Source organism: Larimichthys crocea, chromosome X (genome assembly GCF_000972845.2).
Source record: "Larimichthys crocea isolate SSNF chromosome X, L_crocea_2.0, whole genome shotgun sequence".
NCBI lineage: Eukaryota > Metazoa > Chordata > Actinopteri > Sciaenidae > Larimichthys > Larimichthys crocea.
In genome coordinates this window covers 10,597,339-10,614,525 of record NC_040020.1, presented here as the reverse complement: position 1 = coordinate 10,614,525, position 17,187 = coordinate 10,597,339, and the positions used below count along the sequence as shown (strand labels likewise).

General features: G+C 41.8%; 1 protein-coding gene across 2 annotated transcripts; it reads right to left on the bottom strand.

The window, feature by feature from the left end:
* On the bottom strand, positions 1-16,971 carry abcd3a (ATP-binding cassette, sub-family D (ALD), member 3a). 2 transcript variants are annotated; one of them, XM_019266211.2, is made up of 23 exons: positions 16,787-16,971; positions 15,638-15,674; positions 15,449-15,547; positions 13,475-13,563; positions 11,694-11,763; positions 9,917-10,014; positions 9,229-9,352; positions 8,150-8,206; positions 7,107-7,249; positions 6,957-7,026; positions 6,623-6,692; positions 6,315-6,412; positions 5,878-5,969; positions 5,288-5,379; positions 5,106-5,172; positions 4,961-5,024; positions 4,779-4,856; positions 4,608-4,673; positions 4,036-4,125; positions 3,829-3,948; positions 3,446-3,550; positions 2,691-2,747; positions 1-2,064 (listed from the first exon to the last, which is right to left on the bottom strand). In XM_019266211.2, the coding sequence occupies exons 1-23, from the start codon at positions 16,894-16,896 to the stop codon at positions 1,987-1,989; spliced, it is 1,974 nt and encodes a 657-aa protein (XP_019121756.2). In that variant the 5' UTR covers positions 16,897-16,971; the 3' UTR covers positions 1-1,986. The 2 variants fall into 2 exon arrangements, with proteins under 2 accessions (XP_019121756.2, XP_019121757.1); XM_019266212.2 differs by lacking the exon at positions 11,694-11,763 and adding an exon at positions 10,704-10,773 and having other exon boundaries at positions 16,787-16,896.
* Between the last annotated feature and the right edge of the window lie 216 nt (positions 16,972-17,187).

Genomic DNA, 17,187 nt, shown 5'->3' with positions numbered 1-17,187 from the left:
TTTATGAAACGATTGACTCCTGCAGTTTAATTTTTTAATGCAGAGAACATTAGTTTAGAACATTAGAATTAGACATCGAAAACCATCTTTACATTTCAAAATAAACTTAGTGTATTAGACTGACACAACAGAGCTGTTGAGTAATGACAAGGGATTCATGTACCAGTGATCAACTGACAGAAAGCATCATTGCACTTTGGATCCAGAACCCTGTTCATAGAGCTCCTATAAAATCAGTTATCAACACAATCATTCAAAATTCAATACAGATTTTTAATCCCCCCAGCCAACACATTCATTTTTTACATAATTTTATGAATGGAAATGGTTAATAATAAGATTAGAAGAAAAAAAGTGGAAGAATTCTTTATTTATTACGAGCACCATGTGGAATGGTCCAAATGGCAGCTGAGTAAATATTGGAAAAACAACCGTGTGAAAGGAGCTGAAACTTTTTACCTATTTCATGAAGAAAGTGAGAGGATCCCAACAAATACCCAACTTAAAATATACAGCAAGGCAAAAACTGATGTTTGGAAGCTAATTTATCAACTGTTAGAAGTGATCATCAGCCCTCTGTATTCAGGCTATGTTTATCTATTATTATAAAACATTATTATCATTAGTCAGTCCAGGACTTTGGAGCAACATCAGAGTAGTACTGCAACATTCTCACAAAAACAGGACTTTTTTTATTGACTGGTGGCAGATCGTGCTGTATCTCTTTTGTAGAGGAACATCATATAAAACTGGATGACATTAATATGATACCATCCCACATTCTGTATGCTCTGTCAGCTGGTTCACCAAAGGTCAGCACTGCCAAAATGGTTTGGTGCCACCGTTTGTCACAGTTGAACTTTGAACTACATTTCCCCTGATCGCACAGACTCCATTAACATGAACTGATGGAAAATGTCTGCTTCATTGCTGCTGTGACAAACCTCAACTCACACGCTGATGTTACATTTGGCCACTTCTAATGTTCTTTCACCAGTACTGCTTTAGCTGTTGACTTGATATTTTCAAACACTCCTCTCGATGCCTGAGGGACTAACAAGTTCCGGTTCCCTCTGACGGGGTCAGTGATATAGGTAACATGGATTAAGGCTACAGTGCAGCACTCTGGCACACACCTTCCACCAGAACACTGCAGAGGTACTAAAGAGGCTTGCTTCCATTTAAAGCACTTCATGTCAAACAGCTGTGTCTGGAGGTGCTCTGAAAAAGATCCAGGGAGAGGTTGAACTAACTGAATGATTTCCACGTCTCAGCTTTTCTTACTTCATGGTGCCTTCAGGCGGCTTTTATCAACATTTGGCCTCAACAAAGAGAGCCAGGAATGAACATGAGCAACATGACAGAGGAGGAACCATGAAGGCCTACGTGACAATTAACAGATAACAATGCTGCAATCATAGGATAATAGCTTGAGAAGATAATGAACAGTCTCCATGGAAATAACTGTCACAGACTTTCAGTAGTATTATCATTGTTATTTGACGATTTCATGATCAGCCTTGGCTGCGCTCAACTTCTGTCAGCTGTGGAGAGATGAACTTTATTAAGAACCTACAAGGCAGCCAAGAGGCCTTACACTGTGCATGCATACATCAGTGTTACTCTGTGTAGAACACATGATGCCTCAAAGACCACGGTGCTTAGCTCTACAGGCTAACCTGTTACTGTTAGGAGCCATGACCACATGTGCAGAGATGATTCCCACAGTATGGGACGCTCCCAACTTCACTCAAAAATTCCCGACATGTGGGGAACAACCTAGAAACTGGCATGTTTATCACACAGAACAAATTAATTAGACAAGTGATGCTTTAAATAACAGAAAACATAAAAGGAGACACGGTTGAGTTACAAATGATTAAAAACATTATTTTCTAGTTCTAGCTATAACTTCTGTCTGAGTGCAAAGAATTAATGGACTGGTTTCATCAGAGCAGTGCATGTGTGGAGAACATCATCAGTCAGTTACGAGCCAAACTCCACAGTTTCCTCTGTGATGGGCTTGAACTCGTAGTTCCCTCTCCCATCCATGTGGAGATAATACTTGATGAAAAAGACCAAAACATAAAAACAGTGAGTAAGAAAGAAAGACGACATTTAAAGTACGAGCTGAACAGATTGGCTGATGCAGAAAAATCTGTGTGACTGTCAAAGGTAACAAATGTACCAACATGAGGTCACTATCAGTCAGAGGTAAAGTAACTACTAAATATTTCATCACCTGTCTCTTTGATAACACTTAATGCTTCAAATGAAGAGCTGAAGGATCACCCAACAGCGCCTCAAACCCTGAACCTCCACAGAAACTCCTACAAACTTCCTCACTGTCTGCAGTAATTGGTCAAAGCTCTCTTGTTCCTGTGTTGAACTGGGTACCACACCGTTACAGTAACCCCGCCTTCCTTTTGACTTTAGACATGACACCACACGCGCACCCACACACGCACCCACACGCGCACACACACACACGCACACACACACACGCACGCACACACTTAGATGAACTACTTTGCTTCAAACAGCCAGAGAATTATGCTGACAGGCGTGTCACTTTCACACACTCCTGTTTAACAGGTTAAACTACACTTTGAAGTCTGCTCAGAGAAGGACCCAGCAGATGACTCTGGGAATCTGAGTGTGTTTCATTTGAAGTCATAAGGAGTTCTTACCTCGTGGTGCTTCCACAGGGACTTTCGGTGGGACACTGTGAACAAGGTGATGCCCACCTGTGGAACAAAGAAAACATGAGACTCCGGCCATCGTGAGAATGACATGACGCTTCTTACTGCATTCATCTGAGCGATCAAACAAAAACTGCTAACAGTGGCAGCCTCAACTGGCCTCTAACATGACTTACACTGTGTACTGCCAAAGTTGTATTAGAGCTGGGTGATAAAACAGATTCAGGCTGTACTGTACAGAGACTTTCTTCTGAGATAGTACGTCAAACAAACAGAACTAATTCTGGCTGCTCTGCTTACAGTAACTTGCTGCCCTGATCATGGATGTTCTCCAGGGAGGGATGGAGGGCTTAAAAACAGCTTCTTATGGAACAGCATGTTTTTTTCCTCCATTACCTTTGTGCTGTCCAATGATGTAGTTCAACTTATTGTGTTTTCATCACATCAGGAAGCATTCACCAGCTTCTCCTTGATGTCCTTTAAATATCTGTCTGACTGTACTCGACAAAAGTGAAATCTTCTTTGACAGTTCCAATTCTTGTATGAACTTTAGCACAGAAACTCATTTCATTGGCTTCACTGACCAATGACAAAGAGAGAACAACCAAGGAGAACTGCCAACAGTCAAAATGTTTGTGCTCACTCACAAAGTGTGTTTCCCAGATGAGACCAGTCATAAATCTGGTATCAAAAATGTGTTGTATGTTTGCATGTGTGTGTATGTGAGTGTCGTTGGGTTGTACCGTCCTGCAGTGGCTGTAGATGTAGTCCTCCACATCCACACTCACTGCACTGGTGCACTCATCCAGGATGGCAAACTGGGGCTTGTGGTAGAACAGCCTGGCCATCTACAGAAACAAAAAAAGACACTGATCATGGTTTAAGCCTGACCATCAAGATCACAAAGCCTGCAGGTGTCAATGTACGTGTAGCTTTCATCGCACAGTCCTGACACATGATGGTTAAGTGAAGGGTGAGTATGAGTGGGGATAGACTTCCACCACCCGGAGTAGAATCATCCGTTCAGTTCAGATGGATGGATGGATGGTCTGATGGTGGTTTTTAGTCATGTGAATCCAGCACGTTTCCTGTACAGCCTGTTGACGAGGAATGTGTGAGTGCTTACAGCCATCCTCTGCTTCTCTCCTCCGCTGAGCACGTCCATCCAGTCCTGGACTATGTCCCAGCTGCCCTCCCTGTCGAGGATGTGACCCAGCTGAACATTGTCCAGGTATTCCTTCAACACCTGGACACAAGATACAGTATGTCATTAAAAACATAGGCACATAGAGGGGTGTGTATGTGTGTGTGTGTGTGTGTGTGCATTTCCCACCTGATCAGAGATGCCTTTCCTCCTCTGTTCTTCATGGGTGTCAGGGTAAATGACTTGATCCCTCAAAGAACCTAGAGTCATGTAGGGTCTCTGCACAAACACAACAGGTTTGCATGAAGAACTCCAATTTGAAGTAGTTGTTGACACTAAATATTCAGTACAAGAACAGAAATGACAGCCCATCAATGTTTTACTGGAGTTAGTGTGCGTGTAGTTAGTTTCATATATTGATGTCTGTCTTGGCTTAATAAATGCAGAGTCATCTATCTGAAACTAAAATGCTCTGTCTAGCTGGGGTAGACTAAGTTGCTGTTAAAGGTTGTGCTGGAACATCCAGTAGCTGCTACTGAAGGACTTCCATGTGTTCTGGCTTTGCTGCAGCTGTTGAAGCTGATCGTGTCTTTTCTAGACAATGTTCGTGTTCCACCAGAAGCACTGCAGAGCTCTCCCCTCTGGTCCGAGAAGAACACGTGACTGTTTTATTTCTGACCAAATATGAGCAAGCTAACAAAGTGTCCTGGTTTAATGACATCACGCCAGGTGGTATTTAGGCATTTTACAGAGGTTTTTACCTGGGGAACGTAGAAGAGCTTCCCTCTGTCAGGTTTTGTCAGGTGTCCTCCAAACAAAGGCCAGAGCTTTAAAAAAAGGACATGTAGAATTGCTTTACACATACACTGTAAATGAGTTTACAGAGCAAACTGATGAACTGATTCAGCCACTGGAACTTGAAGGTTTCTGACCTCTCCAAGTGCTCTGAACAGAGAGCTCTTTCCACAGCCATTTGGTCCACACACAAGAACATTGGTGCCAGACCTCACCTTCAGAGGACAGAGAAACAAAGATACGATGTAAAAAAATAACAGAAACATCGCATTCATGAAAATCACTGATGAAATAACATCACAGTTGAGCCTGTCTGTACCTCAAATGTGAGGTCTCTGATCAAGATGTCTCCATTAGGTGTTGCGAGTGGAGTATGTTCAAATCTGAAAAATAAAGAATCCAAGTTTATTTGCTTAAATAAAAAGAACAAAAGGAGAAAGCAGAGTGCAGAACAGGAGACCTACTTGATGATGTTATCTCTGTTGGTGATTTGACCTCTTCCAGGCACGAGCTGGAGTTTCCCCACAGTGTCTGATATTAAGATGAATGCAATAGACCAAAAATCAATTCAGCTGTTTCACTGCACAGCTCCACTCATCTGAGAGGAGATGAGTTAGCTGAAGGTGACATTACAATTCATGTGTACCCTTCTCCTGCTGGGAGACCATTGTGCGTTCATATCTGCCAGCGTTCAGCTCCTTCAGGACCTTCATCAGTTCAGTGATACGAGCTGTGAACCTGCAGGGGACATACACATGAATGGAAACAAGCGATAAACCATTGACTTCATCACTACAGATCTTAACTCTGCCTTATTTGGACGGGGCTATGATTGTTCCCTTTACTATTTCACAACATGTGACTCATTGGCAGTCTACATCTCTGGCACCTGTAGAGTCTTTTTAAAAAAAATACAAAACATCCTCTTCAAATACCAAGAAATACTCAGTTTGAGTTTTGAAACAAAACCTGAGGACAATGGTAAACGATGACCCAATTCTGTAGAATGTGACTAAGAAGTGTGGATGTTTCTGACTTGACAATAACTGTCAGGACTAACTGAACCTCTTTCTCTGCTGAGATGATGCACACCATGTTGTGTTGTGAGCTGATTAGAGAATGTGTTCATGACACAGGTGCACGTGTATCCTGCTTAAAAAGGTGCTGATCACTACACTATAGATTTCAAAAATCACTTTACCGTCATTCTTTGTGCTTATATTTGAGAAGACTCACCCTGAGAGGCGAGTCATTTCTCTGCCAGCCAGTACGATCCTTCCCAGGGCCTGGGACATTCTCAGCAGCATCCTCCCACTCTGGTAGTAGTCCTGCAGGCCACACAGGTCCAACAAGTCAAACATGACTGCAAAGCATTTTTAAATTGCGTTCGACATGAATGTTAAGGTGGCATCACTGGAATCAGATGAAGTTTATTAATGTCAAAACTGAATTAATGCTTAAATGAAGCTTTCCATACATTTCAATACAGTATGAAAATCAAACCACCAATTGGGAAAAAGCTGATTTGATTTTGGGGTCAATGTCAAGGGGTTGGGTTATTCATATAGTGTTTAGGACATTAATGGCATGCTGAATCCATGCAAGTGTGTGTGGGTGTGTGTGTGTGTGTGTGTGTGTGTGTGTGTGTGTGTGTGTGTGTGTGACTTCCTGACCTCCAGCAGCTCAGAGTGTGAGCTGTGCATGTGTCGTGGGTGCGACAGGTTTAGGAATGGCCGGCTAACCACCAAGTAGCCCACCACAGTGGCCAAGTCTGCAGAGGAACAGGAACAAAACCTTCTGTTCATTTATTGAAATGCTTCAGACAAACATTGGATTGCTTGTATTTCTACAGATTCAACAGAACCTGACCTGAGATTGGACATTGCCTCTCTCTACTTTTACTTTTACTTAGTGCAACATGGCAAGCAGTAAATATCAGAAATATGACCTGAATATTAAAGCAAGAAAAATATTTACTTACACTTGGCAATGATACTGTCCACAAACCCCATGGAGAAGCGAAAGAAGATGAAGTTATGCAAGTGGTCCACCTGGAACATAAGATCATTTTGCTCACACTCTGAGGTTGGAGAACACACAGTAATGGTGACTTGCACAAATAAATTTCAACACATTTGTGATGCAATTCACCTCCAGTGGTTTAACTTCTCAGCTCTCTATTAATGAGCAGGTGTACTCCAGAACACCATGACATTGGGCGTGGTTACAGGTGCAATAAAAGATATGACTGACCCCACCCCATGAAAACAATCAGATCCTGTCATTCCACTGAAAAGGACTAAACTGTTACCCACCAGTTTCTTGAACGTGCTGTAAATGGTCTGTTTTTCCCTCATGTTCCCGTTATAGAAGGCAATCTCCTCACTGAAGAGAAGAAAACATCAGTACAGTGGTGGGGTAAACAGCTGGACAGCCAGAGTTTCAACAGTTGCTGGTGTGTTAACCTGTTGGTGATGAGGCGAGAGTTGACGTAGCGGTACTCTCCCTCGTAGCGCTGCTCTGTGACTGTCATCTTGCCTATGGGCCTCCTCAGTCGGGTCAGAAAAAGACCTGAGATCAGCAGGTAGGCCATCATGATAGCTGGACCCTGTGGCAGCCAAAATTCATTTGAAGAAATAGTCTTAATGAAACAGCCAATAACATAGGAGTGTGTGAAAACAGTCCGTGTGTGTGAGTGTGAGCGTGAGTGTGTGGTTTTCAGTATAGTATGTAAACGAGTGTGTGAATGTATGTGAATATGTGTATGTGAGAGGAAAAGTATGTGTACTCTACATGCATGGTAACTTTGACTAATATCCCTAATGGCCCTTCATAAGCATATATGCCTGTTGGCTCATTTTTTTCCAGCTTCTAAACACTTCAGATCACAAGAAGTTACTTGTCACCTTCTTCACAACATCTCACACACAAGTCTGCTTGGAGCTGCTGCACTTACGGAGTGTGTTTCTTTCTCTGTGATACTACTCTAATGGACATGCTTCTGAAGGTGATTCATAAGTGAAAAGTTCATTAAAGGAAACTTAAATCTGAGTAGTATTTACCCTAGCCCTTGCTCAATTCTTTATTTTGATTTTTTTTATTATTATTATTTCAACTTTTTTTTTCATCTCTTTTTTTTTGGTTACACCCTATGAGCAACTAATGGTTTAATATGTATCCATTGAAGAGGTGAGTGTGTTGGACAGTAAACTCTACTTGTGTTAAATTCTCTTAACAACTTGTCACAATATATATATGTTCACTTTATCTAACATGTGTTAGCGATAAAGCCGTTTGTTTTTTTCTCGCATGCTCCAATCATTCATCACAATCACATTACAGCCTTCCCTCGCACACAAAGCTAATCATTCTCTTACAAACCTGGAAGATAAAGCTGGTCTTGCATGCTGAGTAGTGCTCAAATGTGTTTGCTGCTGTCATTAATAAACTTCCATATACACACTCCTGTTGTATTTCCATAGAAAACATGCATGAGATAGTCACTTACCTGAGCACCAATGGCACTTGTCAGCTTGAAGATGTACAGACCAATATCCAACAAAGGCTGCAGGGAACACAGAGGACATGAAGATTTACAAATTATACTCAATATGTTGTTAATATTTTGTTATTTGTAACTGTTTGAACTCAACCTATATCACTTATATGACACTTTTTCAGCACAAAAACTTAAATGAATGCTATCTAGAGATGTTTGTTTCATTTATCTCAACTGTATGGGTTTGCATCCATGTTTAACACAGTGAGTTGGGCTTAAGATTCACAGGTCCTTAACATTCTGTGCCTGTCCCTGGATCAGTTTGTGACAGAAGTGCTATGTGTGTCTGTAATGAAGTGCATCTGTGGCCACAAGGTGTACCACATCAGCAGCTCAGGAGGTGAAGGGTCAGAGAGTGCAAATGACAGCATATTAACCGTGGTAACAAACAAACAGTAACGATTATTATTGTTCAAAAGTTATCTATATTATGCTCGATGCAACAAAATGTCAAAGCTGATTCTAAACTAGTTGTATTTGTCATCCATTAGTGCAGCGACTTTTAAACTGACATAACGAGTGGAATAATGATGCTGCTTCACTCAGCGAGACAAGGAACAGGAAACAAGATGGATTTCATTGTGGATTATATGCATCACAGCCAGGCACAGGACACTATTGTTACGTCAGGTAAGACATATAGTGTCCCTGACTGTAAAATTATAAATGATCATTAACTTGTTAAAAGCAATCAGCAGTGAAAACTGTGTGATTAAGTCTGTGTCTCCTGTTCAGGTATCGTGTCCAACATTTCCCGGTTCTGCATGGGTCCAGGTTCTGGCTTTCAAATAATAGGCTTGGTACTGAGTAGTACATTTCTGGGCACAAGTTTTTGGGCCTGTCAATGCATATGGAGGTTACCATATGTGTTGCAGGAGGAGGGTGTTATAAATAAAGGTGGCATTGATGCCCGTGAAACACAAACCCCTTCAATGAAGAGGACCTGCACAGCACTCACACAGCAGTCTATGAATCCTAAATGTCTTGTTCACTTTGTGAGCTAAAACACTGCAGAAGACGTTTGGTACCTTGCTGAGATTGGAGTAAAGGTCCACAACACTGTTACAGAATTTCTCCACATCCTGTGTCAGCAGCTGGTCTGCATTAGCTATCCGGTTGTCCAGGTTTCCCATTTTGTAGTAGGTGAAACCTCTGCAGAGTGAAGACAGGAAGAACACACGACACATGATTCAACTTATCACCATGGAGAGTGAGAGAGCCAGATCATGTCCAGGTGTGTGAATGTCAGAAGCAGAACGTCAACGTTTCTTACAATGACTACTTCTCCTCCTTTGTGTTACACTTTGCTCTGAAACTACAGTTGACTACCAAACAGTTGGGTTCTGCTCTCTAGGTTCTTGTTTATATACTTGGCCAACTTTTATGATGACATTTCAGTTTTGGCTTGTCAAACATGACGTGTTACGTAACATCTCTGCGGTCAGCAAAGTTCAGCGGTAAAACATGAGTATAGTTAAACTATATTACATATAGTTCTCTTTTTCTTTTTTCCACAATGAATGTTTCAGTCATCCTAATTTCCCACAGCTCACTGTAATGTCTTTAAAGCAAACATATTCATATTACAATCAAACTGAAAAGCTGGAACCAGAGAACGTCAGGTAGTTCTGTTTGATCAATGATGGAAAAGATTCACTGATAATCAGAAGATCCAATCTGATGGGTAAGCAGCTTTAATACTGCTCGAGTACTTACTGCAGGTACTGGTCATACAAGTTCTTTGTGAGCCTCTCACGAAACCTCAGCTTCAGTTCGTTTAGGCCCAACTTCAGGAAGTTGTTCACCAAGGCTATCTGGAATGAGCCGGTCACACACAACACACATGTCTCATCTGTACAAGTCACAGAGGTTTCACAGCTTTTCTGCATGCTTCATGTTTTTGCAAAGGACAGAGTGAAGAAACATGCAAAGCAGAATATTTAGCATGAATTTGTTAGTTATATAATCTATGTTTTTCTTATTGTCAACAAAACAACGCATGTATCCTCATACACACTGTGTGCGTCTCCAAAGCCTCATATCTGATTTATTATTTTGGTTTCCAAAAACTACTAAAAACACATGAGTGAGTCACACACACAGCATCCTGCTGCCAGGTGAATCTTTTGGTGAGATTTGCTGACAATAATAAAAATAGAATCATTCTGGCCTTGTCATCAAACATTGAAACATACAGATGTGCATTTGCACAACAGTGATAGACTGCTCATGTTAGTCCAAAAGAATGTTCATGCTAAATTTTGTTTTTTATAAGTGCATGAAATGACTGAATGAAATGAGTAATTAGACAGTAGAAGGCAGAAATGTCAGTGTTTTTCATACCAGATTTCCTCAGACACACAGAAAGTGAAAATGTCCATAACTTTGTGCAGGAGTATGAACTGACACTGAACTACACATGTTACAGAATCATATATAGCAGTTACGATCACACTGGAGTGTGACAAAGATAAAAAGCAAGTTAACAAATATACAGACTTACAATTGGCATGAATTTCATAAAGCTGAACAAGAAGGTCTTGAAATCTTTTGTTGAGCGGCCGATAATTGCACTGCAAACCACAACATGCACAAAGATAAGCAAACATGACCAAACGAGTCAGAGAGAGAAATTCTGAGGCTGCTGCTGAAGTTTCCTTTTCCTGTGGAACCAATTTAGCTGAATAAACTAAAAACAATTCTGTTTGAGCCTGAGCAGAGTGTGAATTATTTTACTGATATGAAACCAACCAACAGTGGAGTCCTGACACAGATTACCATTCAATGTATGCATTTCAGTGTTAGTTTGTCATTTTCATACAGCACAATGACTTTTGGAAAAGATTTGCAACAGCTGTGGAGGGGTGCACTGCCTTCATGTAAAGCTAAAATCTAAAATATTGATAAATGTCAGGCCTTTATACAAGACAGTCAGCCATTTAAATATATATGTTTCTAGTCTTTCATGAAGATTCTTCTCTGTTCTCTCTGAGGTTTTCTTAAGCATGTATGTTCAAATCAAATACAGCTGTATTGTATATTCATTTTTTATTCAAGGTTTTGAAGTGATTAATTAAATCGTGACTGAAGTGACCAATGAGCTGACTCAATGTCAGAAAAGTGCAATGTCACATTTTCTTACCTGCCAGGAAGGCCCATGTGATGGACACTAATGTTTTTTCCCTTTACTAAAATATATTTAATATTCTTTTGTTCTGACCTATTTCATTGACTAAATGAAAAAAACTAGGAAAAGTCAATTAGACAAATAGAAATATACATTTTATTAAAGTCAAACACATAAACTGAATGGTAGTTCATGTAAAAATGTTTTGGTTTTTGTTATTGGAGTATGCCAACAATATTCAGGTCAGTGTTATGCTTGGAAGGAAATGCAGACCTCAGACAATAAGCGATGAAAGAGCAAACACACAGCAGATGTTAAAACCACAGTGTTAGTGGTCTGAACCTAGAAGCTTGTGTGGACAGTTACCCCCGGTATGACTGATATGTAGGAATAAAAGTGCCTCTTGAATAGACTGATGTCTCTGCTTATAATACCGCTGTGGAGAATCAAAACAAAGTCATCAGCTCCATTTGGATGCAGTCTTACACAGAAGAGAACAGCAGCAGTCTGCTTCAGGTGTCAACATTTTTTTTTGGCCTTTTTGACCTCATTTGATAGGCAGCTTGGAGAGTGACAAGAAATGTGGGGAGAGGAAGGAAACAGGCTCATGTTATTGAATCTGTATTAGGGCTGCACGATATGGCCTATAACCAATACCTCAATATTTTTAAGCTATATCGCGATACACGATATATATCTCAATATTTTTATTTCTCCTGTAAATCACTATGAACGTTAAATTCAACCCTTTGATGCAAAAAATAACATCAGTAGGATGATTCAAGTAGACCCTTCTATTAGATCAGTAACGGCTGCGCAGCGTTTTAGCTGTGTCTTCTGCCCTGCGTCAACTCACACCGGGCACGTCTTGGCAGCGTAGCAAGCCGGCTGTATTCACGCGAGATCACGCGAGAATCCTGGACGTACATGAGACCACGCAATAAACTGTGTATAAAGAAAACAACAACAAACAGCTGACTTTTTTTCTCTGACGTGGAGGAGATTATAAAAAGGATCTGTTGTGTCATAAATGATTGTGTGTTGTTCCACTTCAAAAATTAGTCTCTCTTCGTTCATGTTGAGACCCTTTGATCGATCTTTGATCATCTGGTCATGACGGTCATGACGTAACGTTGATATGAAGTTGTAAAAAGCTACATGAACTGCGTCTTGTGTTTTATTTTGAAAGGGGGCGGAAGTTTATTACGTTGATTCTGTGTCAGATTTCCTGTCTGGTGCGATCTGCTCTGTTGAAATGTACAAGGTTTAGCAGCGGCTCACATCAAAAATAGAAATGCTACGGAATGCTCGCGCCGTGGCGCGGAGAGACCCTTCTGAGACGCTCCGCGGCGCGCCCTGTGTGAGTGCTCTCATTGACTAGACTGGCTGCTATCTGCTCCGGTGACCGCGGCGCGTATGCCTCCGGAGTGGGCCAGTGGGCCTTGTCTCTCCTCACTTGATACAAAAAATTAACGCATGCGTGCAGGGGATTTTTCTGGGTGGGCAGGAAAGTGTGCTGCGTGCTGTGAGCACCAGGAGTGAGTGACAGGCAAAACTCCGGAGAAATAAATGCCGACAGCTTAAAACATTTACGTGACAAGTACTCGATGGTCGCGATATGGTCATTTCATACATCTCACGTAGAACAAGCCGCGATATATCGAGTATGTTCGATATATCGAGTATATTCGATATATCACCCACCCCTAATCTGTATCAGCGCTAATATAATCTATTACAACTATGTTCATGGTGAACTGTCCAGTGTGGTCACTCATTAGCAGCACAGTGACACATCAGAGTTTTGTCACGCCTGGTTATGAGACGTGGTGATCAATGCAAGCATAAAAACTTGTACATACATTTAATAAATCTCAGTTTTCACAACTGAATAAAAGATTTACATACACAAATTTGTTTGACCTGCTCATCTAATATGGACCAATCTCTAAGGTCATGTGACGCCTCCTGGATGAAGTCTGAAGTTGGCAACGCTGCTTTTGGTTTGTAGACTTTGAGTGACACAGCATTCTATGTGCTGTTACTATGAACAGTTGTGTTTGAGTAGCACAAAAAAAAAAAAAAAAAAAAGTTCTGTTCACCGCAACACTTTAATTATGAATCACCGTGTGAAGCCAGACTCTGACCTTTCAATCATGGTGCCGTTCTGGATCATCCATACGTCACAGTAGGTCCTGGCCACCAACATGGCGGCGATAAAGATAAGGTACCCTGTCTATGGTGAGGACAAAAAGCAGAGAGAAAGGTTAAACACTGCACATCATAAAGTCCTTTATCATCCTGCCCTTCACTCTGCTCATATCTACTCAACTAATCGGATAAGAGTGGAAACACAGCAGCCATGTGGCTGTGACCTTGGCTTATGTAGCTGAAGTATTTGTGTCAAAAGACTCTGCTGTGTGCTACTGCCTGCCCTATCAGACTGACCCTCAGAGTATCTTTAACACCACGACACAACAGATGACACTTACTTATCACACACATATAGAAATAAGAGTTGCAGTAATAAAAATTCAGGTTTGTAGTTATTCAGGATACTATTTTAAAAAAAAAACCTTAACTTGTCTATCATAGAATAACCTGCAACCTTTAAGTCACACACCACCAACTATTTGACTGATTAATTTTGGTGAAACTGGATCGTTTTCTGGTTTTCCCTCTGTGATTTACAGAGTTTCCTGATGGACAGTGAAGTAAACTGCTGCCAACTGTAGCTGCTGTTAGCTACTGTTAGCTCAGTTTGTTAGCTGCTGTTAGCTAATGTTAGTTCATTTTGTTAGCTGCTGTTAGCTGCTGTTAGCTAATGTTAATTCATTTTGTTAGCTGCTGTTAGCTAATGTTAGCTCAGTTTGTTAGCTGCTGTTAGCTCAGTTTGTTAGCTGCTGTTAGCTCAGTTTGTTAGCTGCTGTTAGCTAATGTTAGCTCAGTTTGTTAGCTGCTGTTAGCTAATGTTAGCTCAGCTTGTTAGCCAGGCTGCCTGGACTGTGAGCTCAGAGCACCGGAGGAGTGTTAGTGTTTGTACCACTGGTGTTTTGGATCACCGGTACGAAAAGGAGGCTATGCTATGTCTTGTGTTGTTGACCTTGCTTGATGTTTGGCTGTTAGCAAAGTTGTCGTCTCGCTATTTTTTTTTTTTTTTTTGGCCTTTTCAAGCTTTATTTGACAGAGACAGCTGAAGAGTGACAGGAATGTGGGGAGAGAGAGACGGGGAATGACCTGCAGGAAAGAGCCACAGGTCAGATTTGGCTTCTGCAGCAAGGACTGAGCCTTAACACATGGGGCGGCTGCTCTACCAACTGAGCTAAACACCGTCCGACTCGCTAGTTTTTGATCATAAGTAATGTAATCAGAACAAATACTCGAGTACAGCTGAACATATTTACCACAGTGGGATTACACAACTGAGAGTGTGAAATCAGACCAAATACTGACTTCTACACAGTGTCGCTTTAATTTCAGATGAAGTTAAAATAAAAGAATATTTGTTCAAGTGCAACTGTCTCTGGAAAGTGTCACATGGTTCAGAAACATTGGTGTCAATCTGGACGGTAACCTCACTCTCCAGAGACACATTAACAGCATAGTTAAGACCTGGATTTTATTATTCAAGGAATACTGAGGAGTGGTTTTAGAGCTGATTTTAAAATTGTATGTTTGTTTTTAAAGGCCCTGCATGGTGCGGGGCCCCAGTATCTTTCTGATATGCAGCTTTACCCCTCAGGACATTACAGGTTATTCATCAGGTCTTCACAAAAACTGGTTAGAATGCCCAGGTGTGGCCCAGAGCTGAACATTCCTTTTAACAGCACATTGGTCTGGTTTGTTAGTCTGGTCCAAACATTTTATTTCATTCTGTTTTAACTCATGTGTCTTATTATCTTACTCTCATTTTTTAACTGTTTTAATTTGACATCTTTTTTTTTTAAATCTCTGCTTGTCTGTAAAAATGTCTAATGTTCCCAAAGGGTTTAATGTGTATTATTTGTTAAGCAGCAGTAGTCAATAGCTGATTATAGTCACCACCAGTCAATGTGTGTATCTCTACTGTTAAAACATCTGGATGACTGCTGGAAACATAAACAAGCGACTGGATGTCATACCTCCATGCAAAAAACTCGAGGCACCATGATCCCCACGATCCTGAGGATTCGGAGCAGGAACACCCTGTCCACTGCTGCACGGTCTTTCCTGCCATCTTTCTGTATGAAGAGATAGAAGAACGGTGCACTCCAATACAGCTACAACTATACATGAACACTTTATACACTCAAACATGAACAATGGCGTACCTCAGTGTTCAGCAATAGATCAGAGTCTCCCTTTGTACTGCAAAGAAAGAGCAATAACAAAATATGAGCATTCACAGATCGTCCTCTAAATGTTACACACTGGAACTATGCAAGCATTTTATTCCACACACTGCATTATGATCAGCAACACTGATGTGAAAACTCCAGAGAGCAACTTTAACAGTTGTGTCAACATCTGTGAGTAGAATCACAGTTCAGTTTACACTGGTCCACGATGATGCTGCAGGGCACTTCATATCCAGGGACACCGGAAGTGAGCTCATAACCAGGGTTAGACACTAAAAGCATCTACCAACCACTGACAGACAGACGGACAGACAGACACACAGACAGAAAGACAGAGGTTCAAATCCCCCCCATCACTCAACAGGAAATCATTTGTCCGAAACCTGCCGGACCAGATGTGAGCAGCATGTGGCTGCTGCTGATCTGGAACACATGATCCACGTCAGAACAGCGACTGTCGTCTTTTATCAATGAATATATTCACTCTCCAACGTCCACGGATAGATCCACAAACATCCTCAGTAAACTATATCCCCGTGCATAGTGCTGACACTTTTGAAGAAGTGATTGACTAAACACACACACACACACACACACACACACACACACACACACACACGCGCGCGCAATCACACGTGATGGGATCAATCAGTCCACATTTGACTGCACTGACACTTCAGCTGAAGTCCATCTAACTCTTTTAAAAAGATTCTAGAGAATTCACTTATTTACATATTGATCAGATGACTGATTAATGCTGGATTTACAGTGACACATGACGCCAGTGAACACTGTGCTGTGTCCTCTGTCCGGTCAGAACAACCGACAGCTCGTGACAGTGAAGTTCTGACCGAGTTAGCTACGGAGCACCTTGAGAACGTGAAACGGTCTGTGCACACAAAGACTGCCGTTGTTTCTCTGCGTGACGTTCCCGGTATGTGAGCTGGTCGGGTCGGTGGCAGCATGGCGGCTGTGCACAACAAGGAGCTAAGAGTGTGTCGTGAAAGACACGGAGCTGATCAGCAGCAGCTGTCAGTGAGGAGCTAGCTGCTAACTAGCACCCTGTCGGTGTGTAAGTCAGATCAGAGTCCCGGTAACCGTCACGCACGGTGCCGCCCTCACCTGGACTGTCTGGGAGCCCTTCTCCTGTGTCTGAGCAGGTACAGAACCAGCAGCAGCCCGCCTGCTATGGACGAGTTCCTGGCTGTCAGGTATCTGCTGAAGGCCGCCATGTTTGTGACACAACGACCGGTTCTGTCTGTCTGCTCCGGTTCAGCAATGCATTCTTCTTCTGCCGCGGGCTGCAGCCGTTACATCATGTCTATACTGCCCCCTGCTGCCCACTCACCGCCACATCCCGTTCTTCTTCTTTTGTCTTCATAACAGGCCTTCATACAACGTTACTGCCACATGAAGGTCATCCAGTCTGTGTCAGTATCACTGACTGTGTAAACCATAGACATATATACATAGACGCCGCATTGAGCGGGTTGGTCGTTGGTCGCGATACGTAAACGGCGCCG

Bases quoted from the DNA above. Each gene is read 5' to 3' on its own strand.
- abcd3a (XM_019266211.2), bottom strand. From the start codon at position 16,896: ATGGCGGCCTTCAGCAGATACCTGACAGCCAGGAACTCGTCCATAGCA. The intron at 15,675-16,786 runs GTGAGGGCGGCA...CTTTCTTTGCAG, and splicing joins AGGGCTCCCAGACAGTCCAG to TACAAAGGGAGACTCTGATC. The intron at 5,025-5,105 runs GTAGGTCTCCTG...TTTATTTTTCAG, and splicing joins AACAGAGATAACATCATCAA to ATTTGAACATACTCCACTCG.